The 27,191-nt window shown below is 39.6% G+C and overlaps 2 protein-coding genes across 7 annotated transcripts in view; both read right to left on the minus strand.

Annotated features, from left to right (window-relative positions):
* Window positions 1-4,852, minus strand: part of si:ch211-13c6.2 (uncharacterized protein LOC100000125 homolog) — a 53,861-nt gene extending 49,009 nt beyond the window's left edge. For 4 of the 6 annotated variants that reach the window (XM_034160919.1, XM_034160918.1, XM_034160917.1 and 1 more), the window contains exons 1-3: window positions 4,526-4,852; window positions 3,834-3,902; window positions 906-930 (exon numbers count right to left, since the gene is read on the minus strand). In XM_034160919.1, the coding sequence (XP_034016810.1) occupies window positions 906-930; window positions 3,834-3,902; window positions 4,526-4,585 (154 nt within the window). In that variant the 5' untranslated portion in view covers window positions 4,586-4,852. Of the gene's footprint in view, window positions 1-905; window positions 1,152-3,833; window positions 3,903-4,525 lie in introns of those variants that run through there. The other 2 variants (XM_034160921.1, XM_034160920.1) reach the window with 2 other exon arrangements.
* Window positions 4,853-5,486: 634 nt separating this feature from the next.
* LOC117501719 (regulation of nuclear pre-mRNA domain-containing protein 1A-like) lies at window positions 5,487-27,109 on the minus strand. The gene is made up of 7 exons (XM_034160686.1): window positions 26,732-27,109; window positions 21,694-21,823; window positions 11,425-11,531; window positions 11,131-11,225; window positions 10,776-10,902; window positions 9,139-9,314; window positions 5,487-5,990 (listed from the first exon to the last, which is right to left on the minus strand). The coding sequence occupies exons 1-7, from the start codon at window positions 26,880-26,882 to the stop codon at window positions 5,892-5,894; spliced, it is 885 nt and encodes a 294-aa protein (XP_034016577.1). The 5' UTR covers window positions 26,883-27,109; the 3' UTR covers window positions 5,487-5,891.
* Window positions 27,110-27,191: the final 82 nt, after the last annotated feature.

Here is a 27,191-nt window from a genome sequence, read left to right on the forward strand (position 1 = left end):
AGTTGCGGTCTACTTACTGTATATCAATTCGCAGGACACAATTTTCAGTGCTGCTTTGTGAAATAAAAGTTGCTGAAAAATATATGGTACAGAATCCGCCTTTAGGACAAAATACGAACATCGAAGTCACCGTCAATAACCACAGGAGACCATTTGCGTTTAGTACAGCATAACTGCACCAACAAGAAGCCCTACCCCAAAAAAAAAAAAAAAAAAAAAATCTATTTGAAACACGAAGGTTCTCTGGCGACACTTTGCTCAGGTGAAAAACAAGAGTCACCGCCTATGACTCCACATGACCTACTAGTAGTCAACCAGTCTGCCAGGAAAATGATAAAATCATTAAACTAGTTCATGGAAAATCTGAGGACTGGACGTGAACCTACTCTCACACCGTCAGATTTGAGACAATTAGTGCTAAATATGAGCTCTAGTATTTGGGATGGCTGGAGACAGTTTCAGTATCCGATGTTCTTGTGCATCAGATATTGGGAAGCAACAAGTCTGGCAACCAGTGTTCCTGATTTTCAATCATGTTGGCTACCAGTGACTTCTTTCAAACAAAGTATGTTGAATAAATGTCCAACATAACCCAAGAAGAGAATTTCAAGTTAATCTACATAATTTTAAATGGTTGATGACATTTTCCACATTAGTGTCACAGAAATGAAGATTCCTTTGATGGGAAAGATCCATAGCTGTTCCGATAAGAGCAAAACCACAAATGGACCCCTCAAAAAACCCCACCACACAAATATACTGTCCCTTAAAACTAGGACACAGTTCCAGTAACCTTTATTACCTACCTTGCAGACTGAATCACCAGTCAGAATAGACAGCAAAAATACTCTGGGCCAGGATTGGCCCAAACGGATCGGATCAAAGTGAAGCTGAAATCTACTTACCCCGAGCAATCATGGATTCCTCTTTCTGCCAGGAGTGAAAAGGAAAGCAGTAAAAATTTAGTCTGGGTAAACAGAACAGTGCTTACAATTCACTGCTACTACAAACAGGGAAAGGGTTATAATCATGGAAACTTTTTTTTTTTTTTTTTAGACACAAACTAAAGCTTGAATAAGAAGGTCCAGACTTTTCCCCCCAAAATGCATATACTTACCAGTCTTCTGCACATAATATGAAATAAAATTAACATATAGAAATTAATTTGCGTGCATGTGAACCTAACGTTAAGTGGTTACATATAAATATGCTGCCCTCACAAGTGAGGGCCAAGGAACATCCTATGGGAAGGACCAAATTCAATTTGGGGTATCTCTAGCTGGACATACAAGTGACATCCGCTGATCTCCAAAACATCTGAAGAAATGGACCAATGAACAAGAATCTGAAGTGGTTGTCCAATCTTCACAGCCTCTTCTTCAGGCAGAGCCCTCTGTGTCACCAGGCCATAATCATCCAAGTAAAGGTGAGGTGTTCACTGTCAGTATTGATTCTGTCATTCAAGCTCAAAGTTTCCCACAAAATACGTTATGAGCCCAAATTATGATGTTTGTCATCTCACCCAGTCTTCGTTATGAGAAAGTTTCACCAAGAGCCTTCTGAGCTTCACGACTGGCTTCAGCCACCAAAGAATGTTGACATGCTTACATGGGCATTTTCCAGGAACTGCTGATGGTTATGTTTTCACCAAGGCCAAATGAGAAGGTTGTTTCAGAAGGTCTAAGCTGAAAGACCGTCAAAGGGAGTGGCAGGGAAAATTGATTTTCCCCATATGGGGCCAATATAGAAAATTGCATCTGACAAAGAGTGCTTGAAAGATATTCTCCCTGTGACACTGAAAATACATACTGACAAAGGAAAATATCCCAAGAAATATGGTTCCATGCTGCAGCAAAATGACTTTATTGCAAGCAAAGTGATCTTCCATGATAAAAATGATAAAAAACACACACACACACACACACACACACACACACACACACACACACACACACACACACACACACACACACACACACACACACACACACACACACACACACACACACACACACACACGACCAGATAAAGCACTCAAGTCAGTGTAATTAAACTTGATTCAATTTACTAAAATGTTTTCCATTATTATTGGTTGCTATGCAGAAACACATCAGCAACCACTTTGATTTCACAACACTTCATTGATTTGGTCCAAGACAGATGCAACAAGAGACTGCTAAAATGGGCAAAAAGAATTTTGTGACGCAGGAAAGTTTCTCTAACCGCAGGTTCACAGCATGGCTTTTGAAAACACAAAAGCTGCTGTTCTTGTCAGAGTTTTGATCACGAAGTTCCACTTACACTGATGTGACAACATAAGCAAAGCATAAATCAGGTCTGACAGGTCACAAAACCAAAAGATGTACTCTTCAAAGCAGTACCACTTTCTTTTGGCTTCTCCTGTTGTGATCACAGTCATCGCAGCTGATTCAGTATGGAGATCTGGCACAGATTTTATGCTGGATGCAACTCCAGATGTTTATGGAGAACGGGACATGGGTGTCCTTGAGCTGTGAACCTTCTTGTTTGAAAGCAACAGTCCCAAACACTTGCGCCACCGTGTGAAATGTACCCTGCAAAGTTAATGCCTGTCCAAATTGACTGCAACAAAGTCTTCAAGATGGTTAGAAAAATGTTAAGCAATCATCACCTCTAGCTACTTGTAGCTGTTTAAAAAAAAAAATGGCTGAGCACTTTAGTTATGACAGGAATTCAAGGTTCATGTTGTGAACAACTTGCAATACTAGAGACACTAGAGTGCTCAGGATCAGCAAAGTTGTTGTCCAATATGCAACTGGTTAAGAGATTAACGTTTTGACAGAGAAAGGCAATATCACATTTGCTCACTTTCCAATTACTGACCCTGAAGATGGCATATGATTGACTGAAATGCAAAATCTGCATATTAAAGCTTCAGTTCACCTAAACACAAATTTTCTCAGTGACCCATAATGGTATTCTATGGATTTTAAGGTTTTCACATACTGATCCAACGACTGCCTCCACTGCTAAATGTGGTGCTCTCATTGTTGAAAATATTCTTAAAAAACACTTTCAAGAAACTACACCCATTTTCTCTGGATCATTCAATGAATATGGGGCCACACTTTAATTAGGTTAATTAGCATTACTGCTGCATTACAAATATTTTCTGAATGCCTCAATCAGAATTTCACTTAACTGTCATTGTGTTGGCATGGGGGTTTCAGAGCTCTTTCTCAAAACCTGAAGAGATTGAGAGCAATTTTTAAGGGGCTGACAGAGGGCTTTTTTCCCCTGTGTGCCCTTGCCAGTAGAGTGCATTAATTGAGACGTCACATAAGGTTACAAACAAACAAAAAACTTTGAAAAGAACTTTGGCAACATGTCATTTTGGATGTCCTTATTGCGCCAACTCATTTTCTTTAGTAAAACAAATATATAAAAGCAAATTTTTACAATTTTAGGACCAACTGTGTGGCGAGTTAAGGGAGCCGAATATACTGTAGGTGGCGCTCAAAGTCAGCTCACAATTACTTAAACTCCAGGTATAATTAGCTGTGATGGGGACATATTACACTAAAAACATTTTATTTCTATTTTTGGGTGCAGGGTCATTAAGGCATGAAGACACTAAAGGGCAAAGTGTCTGATCCTGAGAGAGTAATGGCTCAATCTAACTTTAGATGAAAAAGTATGGATTTTGTTTTGCAGTTTAGGTGACTGGCTTTCTAAAAGCAGCAGCCTGAGTCCACAATGATAAACTCCCTTCAGTTATAGTTTCGGGAGTATAAACTGATACTATGGCCAATCCTCAAAGTCAGTATCTGAAATAAGAAACTGTGCTTTTGTACCTTTGTGTGTCCCACTGTCGTCACGTGTATTTTGTACAAGGCCTGACCCCTTATGGATTTATTGCAGATCTGATGGGATAGAGAAACAAAAAACATTACCAAGGTACGAGCACAAACACTGACAAATCCGCTGGCTATACTAAAATACAAAATGGACAAAATGGAGCTTAACAATCATGAAATGGGGGTAAAAAGTAACAAAATAGGGCAGATTGACCCAGACTGACTCCAAATATGATTCAATTAATTACCTTTATTATTTTTAGCGAAATGGGGACTGATAATGAAACGGGGGTAAAACGTAACGAAATGGAGCAGACTGACCATGACTAACTCCAATTATGATTAAGTATGTTTCAATTAATTACTTTTAAAAGAATGAGCGAAATGGGGACTGATAACAAAACGTAGCGAACTGGACCAGACTAATCCATTAACTGAAGTTTCATCTCTCGAACACCAGATGGCGCAACTACCCCTACTACATGTACTGAGCGTATCTCACATAAAACAAAAGGTAAACAAATAAAAGTAATTATTTGAAGTCAGTCTGGTTCACTCTGCTCTATTTCGTTATATTTTGCCCCAATTTCGTGATTATCAGTCCCCATTTCGTATTTTAATATGGCCCAAATCGGCTGAATGACGCACATTTGTGAACAGACTTCATGAAGAAGAGGAAGGTAACCTACCGTACAATCAATATATTCAGAAACGACCTCATCATCGTACGGCGTTTCTAGAACATCCATTGTTTTTTCCCCTTAAATCGCTTTTCTTCAGGAAATGCGAGGAGTTAGCTTGCTAGTTAGCTAGCGCTTACGCTCAAACAAGCTAATGTTACTAGCAAACCCTTCGTGTCCTTTACGTAGCCCGTAGCTACCAAAATGGGTTAAGTTAAAATAACGCTTATTTTCACCCTTTATATTTTTCTCTCGTCGGATGCGTTACGTTATTCTAAGTATGCTATCAAATAATAGAAAGCAAGGCCTATAGTACAACTGCACGGGACTTAAGGTCTGCTCCTTGTTGTCAGCACAGCCCGCATGAGCGGGGCTTCTTCTTTTCAGTACACCGGTCTCCGTCCTAAACAGCAGGCTTTAAAAACGAACGCATCCTATAAAGATTTTTCGGTCGCTCACGCCCCCTCTTGGCCAGGAAACATATTGCATGTAAATCTCACGACACAAACGAGGCAAAAAAAAAGTGTATTTTCTTTTTATTTAGGTTCTAAGAAGTATTTGCTTTGTATGTACAAACAGGTGTTACAAACATTTGGACATCAGGACATGTGATGCAGCTGCACAGCATTCAGTAATAACTCAAGGATAAAACTATAAAGCAGTATGACAGCAACCAAGACCACAGCAGGCCTTCATTTTTTTTTTTTTTTTTCCAGTACAGTGGAAATCTACCAGACATCTACAGATTCCTCAGTAATTCGTCTGCATGACCACTATATATGCCACTGTGGCACGGACACAAATTGTACAGACTCACAAGTATAACTAGTATTTACAAGAAACACTTGGTAATATGTACTAGATGCTACCAAATGAGTCAACCCCCCCCTTGCCAAATTACTTTTACCGTATGTAAATTACAACTACACAGTGTTGGGCAAAATGGCTAATCAGTTTCAGGCTTTTGATGTGATTTCTGTATTATTCTTTTATAAAGGTCACACTGCATTAAAAACTGAGGGCAATTATAATACAAGCTAAAGGAGTAAAAGAGACTGTTAGAAGTCAGAATACTGCCACACTATGTGCTGGTGCATGATCATGTCACTACAAATACAAAAATACCACACCAGCCTCATCCACAGCATGATGAGTATGGTGAAGGCATCAGGGAACACTGCGTAACTACATACAGGCCAAAGATATGAGCTCATGTGGACAAATAAGATGCCGGAGTCAGAACGTAAACCACAGGGACGCGAACGCTTCCCTGAAATCAAAAGAAATGTCTGCAATCAAAAACATTGAAGTGACAGAACAGAGGTTTCTGTAAGAGGCTGGTGAGTCCGGAGGCTCAGGGAGGCGGGTGGAATCTTCAGTTTGTCGAGTTGTAGAGTCCAGTCGGAAGACTGTTCAAACGGCAGCGCAGCTCCTTTCGGACTTGCGTGACATTCGCCAGTTTCCGCTTATACTCCTGGGAAACAAAAAAGAAGTAGTGACAAACTCTTCAAACTTTATCACTTACAATTAGTCTCTCTCTCAACAGAAAGAAAAAACAATGCAAATACAAATATGCAAATTAGCAGTGAGTGCAGGTTGTTTAGGCTGTTAAATTTACAAAATGAGTTTCTTTTATGAAATATAAAAATAGGAAATTCATATAGAAGCCCCCCCAAGTTTAACAGGAACATGTTCAGCTTTATTTTACAGAGTCCACGACTGCAGGGAAAGTGTTGTATCAAATGTAGCCCATTAATATAAGAAATGCACACAGATTAGTCACCAACTCTGGTAACAGACATCACCCCATTCACACAACAATATGAAATGCCACTCAAATGCCAAACAGACCCGACATTACTGCATGTGTTCATTTTCAGATACGACTTTGTATAATTTGCCAAACATCTGATTCATGTAGACAGTAATATGACAACTACTGAAGCCACAGAATGTTTAAGTTCAATATCAACCTAAAAAGTGAGAATTTTGTAATTATAATCAGTACAGAGAGAAGCCCAGTAATATCAACAGAAACAATTCCAGTGTTACAAAGCCAAATTCCTAACAAGGCACTTCAAGTGCCTGATGCCCTGTAAGGTTTTGAATTTTGTGTGTGTATCTGCAAACCAGCATTTATATAGTAATATATGGTCATTTTTCATTAGAGTTACAAAGCTTTTATTAAAAAAAGTCTTCACAGATGTTCTGCCAATTACATTTGACATTTACCAGCTGTTCGTAAGTTTTTTATGCACATTAAATGCAATATTTCTACAGTGCTGTTAGATGGATTAACTTAAAAACTGCACACCCCCCCAATCCCGATTGTATCTGTACATCATCCTAGGGTGATTCTTAGACTACGGGCACTTTTATGTCCCTTGATCATATTTTATGAAAAAAGAAAAAATGGGAAATTTCACACTTTTATAGTTATCTTTACAATGAAAGTGTTTGAAGAAATTTGTCCTAGTAGTCTATGATGACTTTTTCACCTTTTTTCAGCATCATTATATGCAAATATTGCTGTTTTGTGCTTGTCCCACACCCAGACTTATGATCTTCAATGATAAAAAATGAATAGTAAACAAACGTTTTTTTCTAATGTTTTAAAATATCTCTGAATAAAATATCAGTAAAATAATCAAAACATAACTGGGGTATTCAATGTCATACAACTGTTGTGATTTTTTTTTTAAACAAAATGTAGTTGTCCCACACTATTGCCGTAATTTCCACCACAACAATAATGTCCCTTTAAAAAGTTTGTATGAAAGATTGTGTGGGTAGTTTCTATGGAGATAAACAGTAACATCAGAGCACATGTATATAGCGCCAAATCACAACAGTTGCCCCAAGGCACTTTATATTGTAAGGCAATGGTGTGGTGGAAATTACATTTACAAGGCCAATAGTGCCCGTAGTTAAAGAATCACCCCCTATTTGTGTCATCAAAGCATAGACATCCCACAAATATACAACAGAGCTGCAACAATTAATGGAAAATCAACTATTTTGATAATCAATTGCTTTATGTCTTTTAATGTAAACTCTCAAATTTTAGCTTCTTAAATGTGAATAATTATGTCCACCAAGGATTATGTCACAACTAACTGCATAGATTTTGACAAAATGTGCACCACAGAGATATTAGGGCACTCCACTGAATTTTGGAGGTGATCCAGAGCCGGATTGGCGGATGTCAGAAATGTCTTTTTTCTAGTTTGTTTTACTAATTTTCTTTATACTTACCTGGCAGTAAACTGACTATATCTAGGTTGTAGACAAATAAAGAAATCCTCTTAGGTTCTGGAAAACACTGATCAACATTTTTCACCATTTTCTGGACCTAAAACTAGTCTATTTTCTCAATTATTAAGATAATCATTAGTTGCAGGTCTAATACATGCATCAAACAACACTCAAATCTGGGCAGCTTATCTACAAATGACAGTATATCAAATGTTTATATTATGGAGTCATTGTGTTCACATGTCCACACGCACACAAATGCATGCAAAACATACATCTCAGTTGCCCTGTAGACAGTAACCCCCACCTCCCAACCCCCAAAAATATGGTTGTTTGACAATTCTCTCAAATAAAATAAGCTGTTGTGTTTAATTGTTGCTGCTGCATGTTACAGTGAAATAATAATAAAAAAACAAGACACCAATTTCATTTTTTATTTTAGATTTTACTGACTGAAGACAAGTACAAAGTATTTTATACTCTCACCTGTGGATAAAGGAAAGTTAGCCAACAGGAGAATGGCTACGGGGAAAAAGAAACAAAAAGACACTGTGCATCATGTCCTGCCAAGACGCTGATGGCAGCCTGATGACCAGAATCAAACACCCCAGTTTCTTCACAGAATGGCACTGAAATTAAGGCGGTTCAGCGTAACATGATGAGGCAAGGTAGATTATTGAAGGAAATAATAGATCTGCAACAAAAAAATTTCTAGACTCGGGGTTGAAAGCTACGAAGCACCACCTACTCCACATAAGATACCCACGGTGATAAGATGATGGCTGCACTGTTGTGATACTGCAAAAATTCTGAAAATAAGCTTTTCTCATCAATATGCAAGTGAAGCAAGATGTGTGTTGCAATATGTATTCAGCTTTTACTATAACGTCTACAAAGAACTCTTACAAAAGTCAGCTCATCACGTCCTGAAGGCATTCCACTGTGTTAATATGAAGCCTTTAACATACGGCGTCACCATCTTTGCAACGTTTACGACCAACAGGAATACAGTCGTTGAAAGTGAGACAACCTTATGTCCCACATGCTGGGTCCATAGTGGTGGGACGTAAATATGTTTACAAATTTACAAAATGAAGCAAAGCTTTTTGGACAATACCCAACTTTGTAGGAAGTCAAGACACCAACACTGAGGTTTAACACACCATTTGTCCAACACATCTAAAAACAACATTACGACTCAGAAAAAATTAATCCAGGAGCTCTGCATAAGGACAGGACATGCTGGAATACATAAGACAAGGTTATTTCACATGTAGACAAACTGCAACAAGACAGCACAATGGTACAGCAGGGAAAGCAGTTAAAAATTGTTAAGCAAAAGAGATTAAAGAAAGGATCTTACGTACTTCTAGTTTCTGCTCGTTGTGGGCTAAGCCGTCCTTCTGGCTTTGTAAAAAGGCTGTTAGTGTGCGTGTGAGCTGCCTCCGATCATCAATCTCGGCCGCCAGACGACCACTGTAGTCTGCCAGCAACATGCAGGCCTCCTCAACCAGCCGGGAAAGCCGCTCACCTGATTCTTTATCTGCAACACAGAAGGCAGAAAGAGGGTGAGGCACAGCGCTTAAAGATAACCACACCCAACAGTTCATCTGGAGGTCATTCAGCCAACAGTCAACGAGCCGCCATAACATTGTGACCGCCTGCCCAACATTGTGTAAATCCCCTTTTAGCCACCAAAACAGTTGTGACCGGTCAAGGAAAGGACTCCTGATCTCTGAAGATGTGCTCTTTTATCTGGCACAAACACATTAGTAGTAGATACTTTTGCTGGTTCGGCCCACACAGGGCAGCCTTCGTTCCTCACATGCATCACTGAGCCTCAGCCGCCCAAGACCCTGTTGTCAGTTTACCAGTTTTCCTTCCTTGGACCATATTTGGTAGGTACTAACCACTACAGACTGGGAACATCCCGCAAAATCTTAGTTCTGGCCTAGCTGTCTTACCATCACAACTTGGCCCTTGTCAACGTCACTCAAGTCTTTATGCATCCCCACTTCCAACACATCAACTTTGAGGACAAAAGTTTAACTTGTAGTCCACGAGCCAGTCATCAACGTTGACCTAATCAGTACCAGTACTTTAAAAATGCTCCAATCATATTGAAAACTATATAACATTACTTGTCTGATCATAACAATTCCAAAAAGATAAAGTTTGTACTATCTATGATGGAATGTTCTGGAGTTATGAGGTAAAAATTGCAAAAATGGTGACGAAGGTCAATTTCAGTTTGTACAGGGGTCAAAACTTAAAGATGCTCCAATTTCAGTAAAAAGTATGCAAATTATAAATGGAATAATTTTGTGTTGAATTCAACTGTGTTGAATGTTTGTTCTCCAAAGTAAAGGTCAAACAAGGTCAACATCCATTGGATTCTATGACATGACATATATTACCACCATGTAACATAACTAAACATAACAGATGGTGCAAACTATTCCTTATATGAACCCTATTGACCCAAACAATAATTTGCATCATTTTGTACTGAAATTGGAGCAACTTTAACTTTTGACCCCTGTACAAACTGAAACTGACCATTGTGACCATTTTCGCTGTTTTTATCCCATAACTCCAGAACATTCCATCATAGTTGGTCCAAATTATACCTTTTTGGAATCGTTATGATCAGACAAGTAATGTGATATAGTTTTCAACATGATTGGAGCATTTTTAAAGTTTGACCTGTGTAATTCTTCATTGACCCCTACCTGGCTGCAGCTACCACCCTGGGATGGCTTTCATACATTCTTGTGTAGGCCACGATACACTGAGGCTGGATTGAAAGTGTCGTTTCGTCCCCTTAAGTGGTAAAGAAACTCTGCTTGGCCCATGGACTATTGCTGCCCAATACATTCCACCCAGTGATAAGTGCCATTGTAACAAGATGATCTCATTTACTTTACCTATCAGCGGCCACAGTGTTATGGCTGATCAGTGTATACATGCAACACCTAACAGTGTGCTCGACCCTGCCTCCTACCTGTGATCCTATGAAGCAGTGATGTGTCCTGTACTTCAGCAGGAAGGGACGAGATGCGCTGACGGAGCTTTGAATCACTAGAGGCTGCATTCTCCAGCTCCTGCAGAGCTCGGATTAACTCGGCTGTCTGAGAAATAGGGATGACGATAAAGCAAGAGTGCCACAAAACCAAATAAAGAGCAGAAGAATGAAAGTGGGGAAAATAAAGGAATAAAGAGAATATTAAAAATGCAACTAAGAAAAGATGCAGCAAGTTGTAAATGTTATAAATCCAGAAGAAAGCAGCCATACAAGCGGTATCATTAAAGAGAGAATAGAGCGTTGTATTAAGAGTCATATTTATCAAGGCCAGCACCTGAGGAGGCCCAGCTGGAGAGGACTGGGAACCAAAGTCTTCGACATCTGGATGGATCTCCTCATATGACCTCTTTTTAGGCTTTTTCTCTCCATCTGGGATTGATAAAAAAACCCAAGGCAAAAGAGAAGGTCCAATTTATATTCACGTCTCAACCACCAGAGACCATTCTGATTGTTTTAATTTTCATGTGCTAATCATGCAAGCAAAAAGCAAAATCCTACATGAATAAATTGGGGAGTTTATCGTCGCAAGACAGTGGTGTAAGCAGTTATAGTTTTTTTGTAAACTTACACAGGACTTGCGAGAGCTGTTCCAGCAAATTATTCTCATAAACGGCTCGCTCCTGCCAGATGGACAAAACCCGACCCAACTGTTTTTTACAGCCCTCCTCACCCTCCCTGGACAGAATGAGGAAAAAAAAAAAACACACACAGGACAGTCCAGATATTTTCAACAGATCTGTAAGCCTTGCCTGATGAGAGATTTTTACAATACTTCAGGGTGTACGACGGACACTGGGTGTTTGAAGGAGAATGAGGTGCTGAAATGCTTCACCTCAGGGAGCTGTGGTGGACGACTGCTGCAGTTTTCTCACCAGAAAACATCTCGCTTCTGTGCTCACCATCTAAATATTTCAGCACCCAGCATGCTTATTTGTTAAAGGGACAGACATCTGGCACTGGTTTATTTCATATCATTCCCCAAAACAGGCCAGTGATTAACTAAATACAACCATTTTGAACCCTGCAATTTAATTTGCACTCAACTCACGTGTCCTGTCATATTGGAGGAGTTGTCTTTCAGGTGAACTCCGTCAGGTCAACGGATCCAGTACAGATCCGCAATTGGTCTTTGCAAATGTTTCTGCAATTCCAGGGTTACCTGGAGAAACAGACAGCCCCTGGGCCTGGTTTCATGAAGCAGTCAAATCTTTAGTTGACTAAACTCACTTAGCTGACTCATTTTTTTACTTTAGTCATTGCGCAAAACACAAAGCACTTTGTGTTACCCAACTCAAATTTTTAGCCTGGTACAGAGGAGGCTAACCTTATTTTAGTCAACAAAACTTCAATGTCTAGCTTCAAAAATGGCAGATATCATGGACCACCACTTGATGGAGCATGAAGGACTCTTCCTTCATGCTTTGCCTTGCGGCGGGTGTTCCAGGACCAGAAGAATCTATTGGAGATGTTTACGGATGCAGAGGTTCAGCAGGGATACCGCTTCAGTCTGCCTATAATCCTTTTCATCATGGACATGATAGCTCCAGCCATCAACCACCAAATGAGGAGGAACACCACCCTGCCAGCCCTTCTTCAGGTTTTGATAGCGCTGAGGTTTTTTATGCCCGTGGGACCTTTCAGCAGGTTATCGGCGACACCATCCGCGTGTCCAAATCAACTGTATGGTGAATCGTGAGGGACGTGAGTTCGGCATTTGTTCTGCACATCAGGCGATTTATCGAGTTCCCTGGAAGGCTGACAAATTTAATAAAGTAAGGATTTTACAGAGCGGCAGGTATGTGAAAACACGAGACTAATGCTGGGCTTATTCAACCACGTTAATGTCATGATCGCTTACAAAAAAATGACAGTTGTAATCTTTTGTCCTCGTATTAGAGGACAAAAGGGGTAGCGCTGTAATTGAGTGTTATAGATTGTTCAGTCAGATTGTCCAAACTATACCTTTTTGGAATCTTCATGATCAGACAAATAATGTGGTATAGTTTTCAATATGATTGGAGCATTTTCATATTTTAACTCCCGGGTAATTCTTCAATTGACCCCTACGTGGCCGCCTATTGAAAATTCAAGTGGCCCGTCGGTTTTTTCAAAAGAGCAACATCTAAGGAGAATTTGTGCTGGATTTGGTGCTTGTATCACCATGTGAAGTATTTTTTCAGTTATTTGCTGCACTATTATTCCCATGTTTGCATGGGTTTCCTCCCACACTTAAAGCCATGCAGGGTAGGTGAATTGGAAACTTTGTAATAGCCCAGGTCTTGATGCAAAAGAGGTCTCTATCTCAATGGGACAAACCTGGTTAAAATTAAATAAATAAAACCACTTCAATTTTTTTCTGAAATGATTTATTTTTGAAAATCTTAATTGACAGCTGAAACAGCAAAGCAGTTTGGGGGTTTCTAAAACTATACATTAATGACAGGCTAAGGTACTTGATAATTTTATTTTCTACAGATGATATGTGACCAGCTGCATTTATTTATAAATGTGGTTGCAAGGTGGCCAGGTTCTGTCCATGACAGCAGAATCTTTAGGATGTCACAGATTTGTCAGGAATTTGAAACAGGTATGTTATAGTATTTATCTATAGCAATTTTATTGGCATTACTTTTTGCAAACTAACGTACTTTCAAGACTGAGGTCCCAGGTTTAAATCCCACTGAAGGCAATCGTTTCTCATCTGGTTTTTCAGCCTCCCCTATGTGCATAGGTTCTCTCCACTGATCCATAACTGATATATCAAAGGCAGTGGCTTCTGATGCACTGCCTAAAGTAGACTGCATATAAACTATCCTCTATTTTTAAAGAATAGTATCCACTGAGCAGAGCTCTTGGCGTCAGTGGGTTTTAAAAATGGATATACACTGTACATTTATACAATTATTTTCTTCTATTTTGTAGGTGAGCTGAATGGCATGCTGCTAAGTGATGGGGGTATCCATGCAAACCATATCTGATGATCCCTACATCAACCCAGACAGTCAAGAAAAAAGGAAATACAACAGTGCACAAACAAGAGTTAAAATAGAACAAACATTTGGTATTTAGAAACAAAGACTTTCGTGTTGAAGAACTGGCATGGGCTTAACAGAATCCATCCCTAATGTCATTGTGAGATGTGTAATTCTGCACATTGGTATTCTCCATCATGATGAATCCTGTGGTTGCTGATCCTGAGTTACAACCAGCAGATCAACAACCTCAGGATCCACACCATCATGATGCACAGGATATCAACGATGGGTTCAGAATTAGCCCAAACAACATACCCACTCCTGTCCTCACCTCTCAAGGAAATCCTGAAGATATCAGTGCCTTATTTCATATTATTTAAGCATTATATACAGTTGACTGACTTTAACTTGGAGATTAAGTTGAGTGGCTCCAAATAGAATGTTCCAAATAGAATGTTAAACAGGTATATTGAATATGTTGAAAACAGAGTAATTTATATTGCACACAATTTAAGATGGAATAGATTAATATGTTTGATTAAAAATAATAGTACTTTGTATATATGTGCAAGTATCATGGATTTTCAGGATTCATTTTGACCTATACAGCATTACACAATGTTGAAATACTATGTTATAATAAAAGTGAAATATAAAATCATATGATTTTGGCACAAATTATATTGCACATAAGTGCAACAGGTTTTTGTTTTTTTTTAACATCCTCTTAGTTGACTAAATACATGTATGACTTGTATAATTAATAAGATAGCATCTGACTGGACAGGTTGTAAAAGTTTGTACGAAATGAAATTAACATTAATGAAAGGACATTTTTCAAAAATTTATTCATTTTATTATTGCACATGAATAAATCACAGAATTTCCCAGTTGTTAGTGTACAGTTTGGCATAGCTTGAAACATATTACAAGTTGAATTGATAACGTAACAGATTTTTACAATGCAGAATTTTGATTTCTAAATAACTGAAGTTCCACATAACGTTTCTAACGCAAGTTTTATTAAACAGTGAACCTTTGTGAAGCCCTGGCTCCACTTCACATGGATTCAAGTGATCCTAAGGCACAAGTGGTTCTGTTAATCTAAGACTGAATTTGAAAAGATTATACGATGTAACATAACATTAATTAAACTATCTTAGTTTAATTTACTCTTTGTCTAATTTCTTTTTGTCGACTAATTCTGATGTTGGCCAACTCTGGCTGTCGAAGTACTGGGCAGCAGATTTATAAAACTGTATCTGCAGTGGCAGGAGTGCTTTCTTAGCATCAATCTTGCACTGAAGATACTCCTGCCACGCATCAGCCTTCTTGATGTGGGAGCTTGTAGCTGCCGTTTCTGCTGGAGGTTTAGTGATTGCACCTGCAAAAGGAACAATTCGTTTGATAATCACATTTGCATTGGAGTTCTTACAATTTCCTGGATGAGACAACATTCAATCAGTCAACACTTTGCACTTACCATAATTGTCTCCATAAATTTCTCCAAGTTTAAATATGAATGTGCTTTACTCAACCCAGCCCTTCTCAACAGTGGATATTATGATCACTAGCATGGTTGTTAAATATACATGCAAGCAGAACTGCAGCTGGCCCAGAGCGCAATACGGCAAGGAGCAAGGGGTTGTCTGTGCGCACACGTGCTGACCACGCAAGACTTCCTGGCAACGGGGCATTCCAGTGGGAGTGGTGTTCAGAATTTGTCAATAAACACGTGTGTAAAGTTGTGAATGTCACACACTGTCAGCTGCGGCACACTTCACTTTTTTTTTTTTTTTTTTTTTTACTTCAGTGTGTGTGCACCACTGAGTTCACAGCGTTTACAGCTTCTCTCACACACACGTTCCCACTAACATTTTTTTCAGTTTCATGTTTATTCCATTTGACAGGGAACCAAATAAACTATCCCTGCATGTTTTCACATCATTACCAGTCATCTGTGGCTCACACTCAGTACAATTTCTTTTCTGTGTCCATGCTGACTGATCTGACAGAAGAGGCTTCCCAGCTCCGAGGGCCTATTTACATGGATTTGCATAGTTATATAGGGGCATGTAAAGGAAGGAGCTTGGTATATTTGCATGCGCACTCAATTCCATGTTCAGTGGGATGTACAAATGGAATGTGCTTGGATCCATGTGTACGTACATTTTGACACATTTGGATATTTTTGTGCTTACACCAGTTTCTGGGTTTTAGCACACACTATGTTTCACTATGAAATCCACTCAAGTGTTTGCAAATGAGGGCCCTGGGCCTCATTCAGGCTGATGGCCTTCTCAGCCTCTGTGCAAACTTGTACAGGGCCACCACCAGTACGGCGTTTGTCAAAAATAACCATGAATTAAAATTTTATCTTACCCATATTTAACTAGATATCTGACAAAAAATTAAGCAAAAACTTTCTTAAAAAATTCATCTAGCTATCAACTATCAACATCAACTATCTAGCAAATTAATGCTTACTTGATTGCACAATGTTTTTATATTTTCTCCTGACATCTTCCCAGAAGCATACAGCATTTATATTGAACCTGTGAATATAGACCCTATTGAGGGACACCACTATCTCCTCCCAAGCCTGTCTTTTGGGCACTAGGGCCGATGTTGTTCCTTTGGAACACCCCTACGTCGCTCATATTCCTCCAAAAGGAGAGCTTCCTCCGCTTTGGAGAACGTGGGGGACTTTTTCCGGGAGCACTTCTTCTCTGGTGCGGCAGAGTCGGCCATGGCTGTAGCAAACGATACCTAACCCGGAAGTAACCAAACCTCACACACATTGGAGGCATTTCTTAGCAACAGCACTCGTGAGGCCGCTATGAAAATAGTTAAACGTAAAGGGCCTTTTGCACTGAACATGGAGTCGCTTGTGTTGGACGCGTTGAACTCGTCCAACACAGCGGGAGGACAGAGATTTCTACATCACTATCTGGCTTTTCGAGAGCCCGGTGAACAAGCAAGACAATCACCATCTTGGATTTGAGTTAGTGAAAACCGAAACACTCAAGTCTGCCAGTCATAACCACAAGCAGAGGAACAAGTGACAGACATTACCCTGCTGAGAGAAGCCTTTGTTCAGCATCTGTTTGGAGTGATGCCAAGCTAAGGGGGGGAGACCTATCAGACCACAACACCGGGTGCGGGGGGGGGGGGGGGGGGGGAAAGAGAGAGAGAGAGAGAGAGAGAGAGAGAGAGAGAGAGAGAGAGAGAGAGAGAGAGAGAGAGAGAGACGACTCAATCCGAAATATTTCACTTTTAGATATGTGCGCACACACACACTTTGAGCAATGTAACTTCTGCACATTTGTCTGAGATGAGAATAAAACATGGCAGTACACCGCTGAAGATTTATCCATTAGCTTAGCTTTAGCCGTTAGCTGCAGAATCACTCAGTCAAGCTGAGTGAACATTTTGTATTTATCAATTGTTCAATCTATACTTTAAATAACTTAGTTCTTTTTTTTAAAATTAACTTTTGTGTTTCTTTATATTTTAAGAAACATATTTCTTCAGTTGTCCCACACCAGGAACATTTCAACATTTGCTGTTGAGAGAAATACAGATTCACTTCAGAACTTTCAGTGAGAGCTGAACACCAAAACCTGCAGTCCAGAAGAAAACATCTCTGCTCTTCAAAATGTGAGGAAAGTCTCTCCAAAAACTCCACCAAGATGTCGAAGCTGCGGAGGAGACTTTCATCTGGTTAAATGTCGTGAGCGTCCAACTTACCTGTTATCTCTGAAAACCAACACCTGCTGCTACATTTCTAAATAAAACAAAGACTCTTTAAAGGACAACTGTTTCCTTTTATATTTTAACATTAAATGAATGAATCATTATACATGTCCATGAAGTCAAAGTTCTGTTAATAAGACATTTGCACAGGTAGAAGAAGCCCCGTCCAGATTATAAACAATTTCAAAGCATTCAATCACTAGATTAGTCAGGTTTGTATTTTAAAAAATACCCTGTTCTGATTACAACATTAAAAGCAATCACATAGTCAGTGAGGACATAATTAAATGTTGAAATGACTAAATTAAAATATCATGAGGTTTATGTCATATTGGGAAATCCTAATTAACAGATACACTGCAGTCATTGTTATATCATATCCTGTTGTGTTTATAATACATATTTATATTTACAATTACTTTTTTCCTGGTTGAAATGCAAATATGAATGAATCTACTTAAAAATGTACACATTACATTTCAAGCTAAAAATAAATGTCCAAGGTTCCTTATAATGCTAATCAAGAAATTATCTCATCTGAAACAACAACCACAGTTATGGTTTTAAATTACAAAAGAACAAAAATTTCTAAAGAATCTTTTTTATATACTTAAAACTATTTTAATTACAAGTTTACTAATGTACTAAACAGTTACTTCAAAATGTACAGTAATCAAATTAATAGAGGTAAAAAAAAAAAATGGAAAGCTTTTCTTCAGAAAACTTGTGTATAAATTAGCAATTCCGTGACATTTCTGCACTCTCATCTTCTACGTTTTGGCCTGATGCTGCATTTCTATTAGAGGCGAGAAGCTACGTCACACTGCGCAGCGTTGAAAGTTGGATTGTGGATTGGGTTGAACTTTGATCGCAGCGTCTTGACAACAATTGGCAATACGCGATCCTGGTGGAGTGTCACGCTAGCTGTTTTTGACGTGTTGCTTCTCATTGAAAATAATGGGTTTTAGAGCGATGTGTGAGATGTTTAATGCCCCGAACATGTTCTGTGTGAAAAGCCCTTAACACAACTAATCTACAAGTTTAGCCGTCATTATGAGATGGTGATAAGATGACTAATGTTGGGTGACTAACCATAGTGGACTAAGTAAGTGCAGTAGACAAAAAATTTGATTGTTTTATGAAACTGGGGCTTGATCTTCCATCCAAATAATGACCTGCTCTGCTTAACATTTGAGATCTGCCAAATCAGGCTTACACAGCGCAAACTGGCTGCAGCAAAGTGGAGTTGTACACATCCTAAATGCACTTTAGGCCATGCACTACAGACAGTCAAGACAGAGCCCTTTATTTCCTCCACTAAGGAGGTAATGTTTTCACCGGCATTTATTTGATTGTTAGCAGGATAGCTTAAAATAATTAATGCATTTAAATTAAATTTGGTGAGTAGATAGAGCATGTTAAGAGAAATGAGCGTTTCAATTTTGAAGGTGATCCAAAATATATTCTGGAACTGAGATCCAGAAAAATGTTTGGTACAAAGCAACCATTCACTGAAAAAGTTGAGACGATGTTGACAAAATTTGGTAAGCAGATTGATAATGTCCTAGAAAATGAGAGATTTTATTTTTAATTAGATCTGGAACACATTTTAGGGCCCTGTCCCACTGGAGAGAGGAGTAATTGCGCATGAATTGAGTACACAAATTGCGGGCGTTCGATGTCGTCCGCAACAAAAATTGCCAAAAATGACAAATGTCCCAGTATAAATTACGGATATATTAATAATATATAGCGAATATATGATGAACAATCACGGTTATATAACGCATGTAGTGAGGAAACGGATCCGACACATTGAGATTATCACGGCAGTATTACGGGTGTATTATGAATGCATCGTGCACGTGTTGCGCGTGCACGGCATCTGCATTGTGGTCATAAAAGAAACGCACTCGGGCTGTCGGCATCACTATTCACACCAACAATACAGTCTCTGGAGCATTTGCTGGAGTTGATCACAGAGTGTTGTCATGCGAGGGTTAACTGTTCATGAGTATGGGGAGCGGGAGGGGGGAAGCCGCTCGGGGTGTGAGATGGTGTTTTCTTTTTTTTTTTTTGAGTGTTACAGAAAACACGTCAGCGTGAGTTGTGGGTAAACAGCAACTCTTCCTTTTGTTGGTGTTAAATAAAAGTCCTGGATTGCAGCAGCTATTACATCTTTGTGGATCTACACAGCTGGACCGGCACTGACTGGCAGGTATGTCGCTTTCTGCCACATATAGTACTTTGGGTTTACGTGACGTCTTTGTTATGCATTCACAAATTAGCTGCAAAGCAGATGTAATAAAAACGCTTTATTCGTGGCCAGTTTGTATGCATTCGCTACAACATATTTTAGTTTGTGATGTGGACATGATGGGCACGCAATATATCTGTTTTACACACTTTCCCAGGCGGCTGCCAACCGCAAGTCCCCATCAGTTGCGGAGATCAGCGGTTAATGGCAGATCTACAGCGCATAGAGTGAGTATGTATTGTGTATGAATTGAGTATGTATGGAGTATGTAAGGCGGATGTCATCCGCATTCAGATTTTTGAACAGCTCAAAAATCCTGGCTGCGGACAGGAGTGCCTCTGCGGATGATCACGGGCATGTTCGGATGACGGCCGACTCATACAAGCATGTTACATGGATATTGCGGATGTTTGGCGAATATGGACCAATTTTGTGCGCAATCCATACGCAAATCCTCCTAAACGCCAGTGGGACAGGGCCCTTAGATTCAGAATCCAGACGTTTTTTAAGCACTCCTGAACATTTAATTCAAAAGCTTCCTAATAATGAACTTCCATGTCATTCTGTAAGCAGATTAAAGGAGACTACACAAGTTTTGTCAGTTTTTGGTTGCTTTATCTACTAAGCTCTCCCTACAGCTCGGGAGTACATGTCACAAAACTATTGTAAAAACCCACTGCCCACCCCCCTTAGTTCACTCTCCATATGCATTTGCTTTTGTGCAATTTGTATCAAGACAGCAACAATCCAGATCTTACTTGTGTGATGCGGCTTGAGGCAACTGTTGTGGTATGGTGTTATATAAATGAAAATAAACTGAGGTGGATTTCATTTTTTCCCCTCTCTGAATCTCTCCACCACAAAATTCTCTGGTCTGATGAGACAAAGACTGGACTCTTTAGCATGAATGCCAAGCATCATGTTTGGAGGAAACCAGGTGCCGCTCCTACAGTGAATTATGGTGGTGGCAGCATCATGCTGTGGGAATGTTTTTCAGCAGCTGGAACTGGGAGACTAGTCAGGATTGAGGGAAAGATAAATGCAGCAATGTACAGAGACATCCTGGATTAAAACCTGCTCCAGAGAGCTCTCTTGATCTCAGACTGGTGGTGAAGGTTCATCTTTCAGCAGGACAATAATCCAGAGCACACAGCTAACAGATCAAAGGAGTGGCTTCAGGACAACTCTGTGAATGTCCTTTAGTGGCCCAGCCAGAGCCCAGACCTGAATCCGATTAAACATCTGGAGAGATCTGAAAATGGCTGTGCGCCGACGCTCCCCATCCAACCTGATGGAGCTTGAGGAGCAGCAAAGGGGAATGGGCAAAACTGCCCAAAGATAGGTGCACCAAGCTAGTGGCATCATATTCAAGAAGACTTCAGGCTGTAATTACTGCCAAAGGTGCACCAACAAAGTATTAAGCAAAGGGTGTGAATACTTGCGTACATGTGATTTTTTTTTTTTTTTTTTTTAGTTTTTTGTTTTTAATAAACTGGCAAAAATCTCTTCTTTTTTTTTTTAAACATTGTCATTATGGGGTGTTGAGAGTAGAATTGTGAAGGAACAATGAATTGACTCCATTTTGAAATTACGCTGTAACAAAATGTGGAAAAAGAGGTGCTGTGAAAACTTTCAGGATACACTGTAGCAACAACAACAACAACAAAAAAAGGGTTACGATTAAACCTTGATGAAATTTTGTGAGCATATACATAAATTCTTAGGAGACATGGCTTGATGCAAAATGCTATCGAAAAAGGGTATTTCGGAAGTACAATAAACTTCTGACCCAAATATTGCAACTCAACAAGACATCTTCCACAACAACTTCATTAGCGTTATCTCTGACCTGAATACGTGTTTGAATGAGTCGATGATAACTGGAGCAAAATCCTGCGTGAACTCTGGTCCTTTTCTCTTGCTGTTTTGTATGACATCGTTGGCCAGGTAAAGGAAGGTCAGTTTGCGTGATACCTGAGCTGCACTCATCCAAAAGAACGAACACGAACACACACACACACAAAATTTATAACAGATTCAAGATGAGCAAGATAAATCAATAAATATTGACACATGAAATACCAAGGCAACACAAGTCATGTATACAGAGAATCCTTTTAACATCAACGCAATTTTTTACTACAGGGCAAACATCTCTATTAATAAGCAGTTTGCCTTCAGTTCATCGCACTGTTGTATTAACAGCTCACAACACTGAGCTCATCAAGAAAAGCTCTTGAGACATGTTCTATCCCAGTTGGCATTTCCACTGTGTGCTCCTTTAACCCTTCAGACATGATCCCAAAATATGACATCCACTTGAGATATCATTATGTTGTTGACTCGCACCCCAAGGAAAAGTGCCAGAATAAAAATAAAATCCCATCAAGCTTTGACAAACATTCAGAATACAAGCACTGCTGCATACAGCCCCCAGAACAGACTGGAGCATTAAAAAACACACTGCAAGACTGCAATTCAAGCACCACGCTCTGATACATTTATAACAGCTTAAAAGTGATAATGTTTGGTATAAATTCATGTGCACCACAATTTTAAAAGGTCACAGATCAGGCAATTTGAATACAACAGATTCCAGTCATCAGTACCAGGTTGTCTATTTTTCTTATCATCACTTCGACTAAACAATCTTTTATTTTTTAGGTTGTTCAGTATGTCTGATGCAGTTTTTTTTTTGTTTTTTTTCCTGTAAAAAAATTTTTTATCCTTGTTTGCAGCACATTAACATATCTGATTGCACTTTCGTTGTGCTGGCACGTTTATAAGTGATGTGCTGGTGTTTTGTCTTTTGATGGAAAAATGCTAACTGTTCATGATTAGACAGTTTGGTCAGACTGCTTGTTACATTAGTAATCAGAAGTCAAAGAAATTACTGTGTTTTCTTGGTACTAAACAGTGCCAAGAAAAACTCAGCCTTTGGGCATTGCGATTTCCATAAATGAACAGTACAATAAAAATCAATAACATCGGACTAATGATAAAAGACACACATATACAGTAGTGTTCAGAATAATAGTAGTGCTATGTGACTAAAAAGATTAATCCAGGTTTTGAGTATATTTCTTATTGTTACATGGGAAACAAGGTACCAGTAGATTCAGTATTCAAGCATTCATGATATGTACACTCTTAAGGCTATGAAATTGGGCTATTAGTAAAAAAAAAAGTAGAAAAGGGGGTGTTCACAATAATAGTAGCATCTGCCGTTGACGCTACAAACTCAAAACTATTATGTTCAAACTGCTTTTTTAGCAATCCTGTGAATCACTAAACTAGTATTTAGTTGTGTAACCACAGTTTTTCATGATTTCTTCACATCTGCGAGGCATTAATTTTGATGGTTTGGAACCAAGATTTTGCTGGTTTACTAGTGTGCTTGGGGTCATTGTCTTGTTGAAACACCCATTTCAAGGGCATGTTCTCTTTAGCATAAGGCAACATGACCTCTTCAAGTATTCTGACATATCCAAACTGATCCATGATATCTGGTATGCGATATATAGGCCCAACACCATAGTAGGAGAAACATGCCCATATCATGATGCTTGCACCACCATGCTTCACTGTCTTCACTGTGAACTGTGGCTTGAATTCAGAGTTTGGGGGTCGTCTCACAAACTGTCTGCAGCCCTTGGACCCAAAAAGAACAATTTTACTTTCATCAGTCCACAAAATATTCCTCCATTTCTCTTTAAGGCAGTTGATGTGTTCTTTGGCAAACTGGAACCTCTTCTGCACATGTCTTTTATTTAACAGAGGGACTTTGCGGACGATTCTTGCAAATAAATTAGCTTCACACAGGTGTCTTCTAACTGTCACAGCACTTACAGGTAACTCCAGACTGTCTTTGATCATCCTGGAGCTAATCAATGGGTGAGCCTTTGCCATTCTGGTTATTCTTCTATCCATTTTGATGGTTGTTTTCCATTTTCTTCCACACGTCTGTTTTTTTTTTTTGGTCCATTTTAAAGCATTGGAGATAATTGCAGATGAACAGCCTATAATTTTGTGCACGTGCGTATAAGTTTTCCCCTCTCCAATCAACTTTTTAATCAAACTACGCTATTCTTCTGAACAATGTCTTGAACGTCCCATTTTCCTCAGGCTTTCAAAGAGAAAAGCATGTTCAACGGGTGCTGGCTTCATCCTTAAATAGAGGACACCTGATTCACACCTGTTTGTTCCACAAAATTGACAAACTCACTGACTGAATTCCACACTACTATTATTGTGAACACCCCTTTTCTACTTTTTTTTTTTTACTAATAGCCCAATTTCATAGCCTTAAGAGTGTGCATATCATGAATGCTTGGTCTTGTTGGATTTGTGAGAATTTACTGAATCTACTGGTACCTTGTTTCCCATGTAACAGTAAGAAATATACTCAAAACGTGGATTAATCTTTTTAGTCACATAGCACTATTATTCTCAACACTACTGTATGTATGTGTGTGTGTATGTATATATATATATATATATATATATATAAAAAACAATCAAAATATCCAAAGTCAGTTAAGACCACCTAATCATACCTAAGATCAAATCACCCCACATGAATAACGTGACCAAAGAGATGACAGTAATGCACTAAGCACAAATTACAGGTCAGAGTACAGATGTGTCTTAAAATGCAGATTTAAAGGATCAACTGAACCAAACTCTTCTCTCAGATGGCAGGTGCACACAGTGGAAAAAAGCCCTGTAGTCTTGGCTTTAATGAACACTTTTACAGCCAGTTGGGTTTAAACAGCGATTCAAGAACATTTCCATGTCGCTGAGCCTCCTCCAGAGCAAACAGAAACAGAAAGGCTATGGACCAATATGATAATCTCAAAAAGAGCAGGCACTCATCAAGTCCCAGAGAATTACAGTTTGTCCATTATTTCTTCATTCTTTTGAAAATAAAGTAGTCTCTGTGATACCTACAGCACCATTAAAAACACGAATGGACGCGACAGTACGAGGTTTGTGAGAAAAGTATTGTACCTTTTTATTTTTTTTTAAAAACTATATGGATTTGATTCATATGTTTTTACGTCAGCCAAGCTTGAACCTTCGTGCGCATGCGTGAGTTTTTCCACACCTGTCGGTTGTGTCATTCGCCTGTGGGCAGGCTTTGAGTGAGCACTGGTCCACCCCTCTCGTCGCTGTTTCATTGCGAGGAAATGGCGGAATGATTTGGGCTTTTTTTCCATCAGAATTTTTTCAGAAACTGTTTGAGACAGGCAGCTGGAAACCATTTGAAAAATTTATCTGACTTTCGGTGAAAATTTTACGGGCTTCACAGAGAACAAGGAGTGTTACTACAGCTTTAAGGATGGCCCACAATGGCGCTCGGCGCGCCGCGGTCCGAGGCCCCATCGAGAAGCAGAAACAACCACATCATTTCTAAACAGATGGCTGTGTGGAACTGGGACCGTCATGTGCAATTTCTCTGGTTATCACAAGAGCTGGACATCAGCCATTTTCCGGCAGATTTCACTTTTAATAAGAGATTTTGTCATGGAAAGCCGTGCGGAGGCTTCGCGCGTCACGACCGATTCACTGATGAAGCGATATAAAGGAACACCTCCGTTTCGGAGTGCCAGGGGACAAGTTGGGACAAGCCTATCTCAGCTTTCAGTGCTTACCAGTCGAGTGAGTATAAAAGAAATTGTGGAGATGAAACGTCATAAAATAAACATGATAATATCAGACGCTTCATTCCTACTGAACAAAACCAGCCAATTAGTGCTCGTAAATATGAACATATTCTGTTCACTCCCACATATCTGGAGACAACGTGAGATAGAATAAGGATCATATTGATTTGTGTACGTTTTTGTTGCGCAAACTGTGTATCTGTGCTGTTAAATGTGAGTTTAAAGGCAACGAGGTTCAAATGCGCATTCCCGCGAAGGGGGTGCTTTTCACGGCAGGGGTGCTGAATCCGGCACAACACGTCTCAAGCGATGCCTTGCTCATAAATCTACGCCACCACCATCCATGAGTCTTAACAACAGATGGACAGTTTCTCTGTCCGTGGTTATGCCAGCCATCCAGCACTTCTGGTGCATCCATCTGTAGCCGTGTTGTTGACCCGACATCTGTAGCTGCTGATGGATGAACTCCACCACCTCGACAACATCCGTTTTATTTCGCCTGCGCCAGAGATGGTTCCTTGCCAAAGTTCTTGTAAAGTTCTGAGGCTTATTTCAATGTCATCGTCCTCATGTAACAGCGTCCAAATCTCACTGTTTGTGAAACCACACCGAAAATAGCTTTCAATGATCGAATGGAATGACCATGTAGGGGGCAATGCATTTCATAACGTAAAGTATCTCAGAATTGCGAGACAGCAACTCAGAATTGTGAGATACTAAGTCAGAATCTCGCAATTAATCAAAAAAACTTTTTTCCAAGTGGCGCAAACAGGCTTCCATAGGTCTAAGGTCACCTGGCTGTAAAAAGTAAAGAAAACCACATAACTTCTATAAATTGTCAGAATACAGCTTTTTTTCCCCATGTGGTTAAAAAAAACCAAACAAAACAAAACACATAAGCCAAGGTATTGAGAACTTTTTCTAGGAGACAGCAGGATCCTGCGGTTAAATATTAAATGGTGTTTTTGCAGCAAACAGCAAATTTGGCCTTGCTTAAGTATCGCTGATATTATACAAATACTGCAGGCCTGTTTAACCTGCGACAACAAACAGATTTGACTAGCATGAGCAGCATTAACACATATGGACGAACACACTGCATAAGTGTAGAAGTTATCGTTTGCCGAGATGGAGAGGAAAATTTAACTTTAGACTGAAGCTAACTTGGCGCTAGCTAGCCCAACTAACTTGCGAGTAGCTAGCTGTGTGTGGCACGCTCACCTTTCTTTAGTTCGTTGAACCAAACGCTGACGATGGTCTTCGAGTGTTTTCTGTGATGAATAAGCCACAGCGATAACGTCTGAACACTTTGCTGAGAGTTACTGAGCTCCGAGAGTTTTTTTTCTAAGGCAGCCTCGGAAAAAGCGGACATCTCGACCAGATTAGCAACTACGGGACCGATTTAAACTTGCACCCACATACGCTACCTACAGCAAGTCAACCCGCGGTGATAGAGTGTTTAGCCATACACGTTAATAGTATCCTCCCCAGCCGTCTAACGGGGTCGGTTTAAGTGCTGAATACAGTTTTATCGCTGCCGTTGAAGGGAGCCTCTCCAGGCAGGCAGCCTGCAAGAGGCACTTCCGTAGTATCGATTGTGATGCGTTCAAGTCACATTGACCGCTCGCAAAGCGAAGTGTCGCCGCCAACTGGACAAGAATTACGAGCTGCAGCAAATGGA

This window comes from Thalassophryne amazonica, chromosome 20 (assembly GCF_902500255.1).
Source record: "Thalassophryne amazonica chromosome 20, fThaAma1.1, whole genome shotgun sequence".
NCBI classification, from domain to species: Eukaryota; Metazoa; Chordata; class Actinopteri; order Batrachoidiformes; family Batrachoididae; genus Thalassophryne; species Thalassophryne amazonica.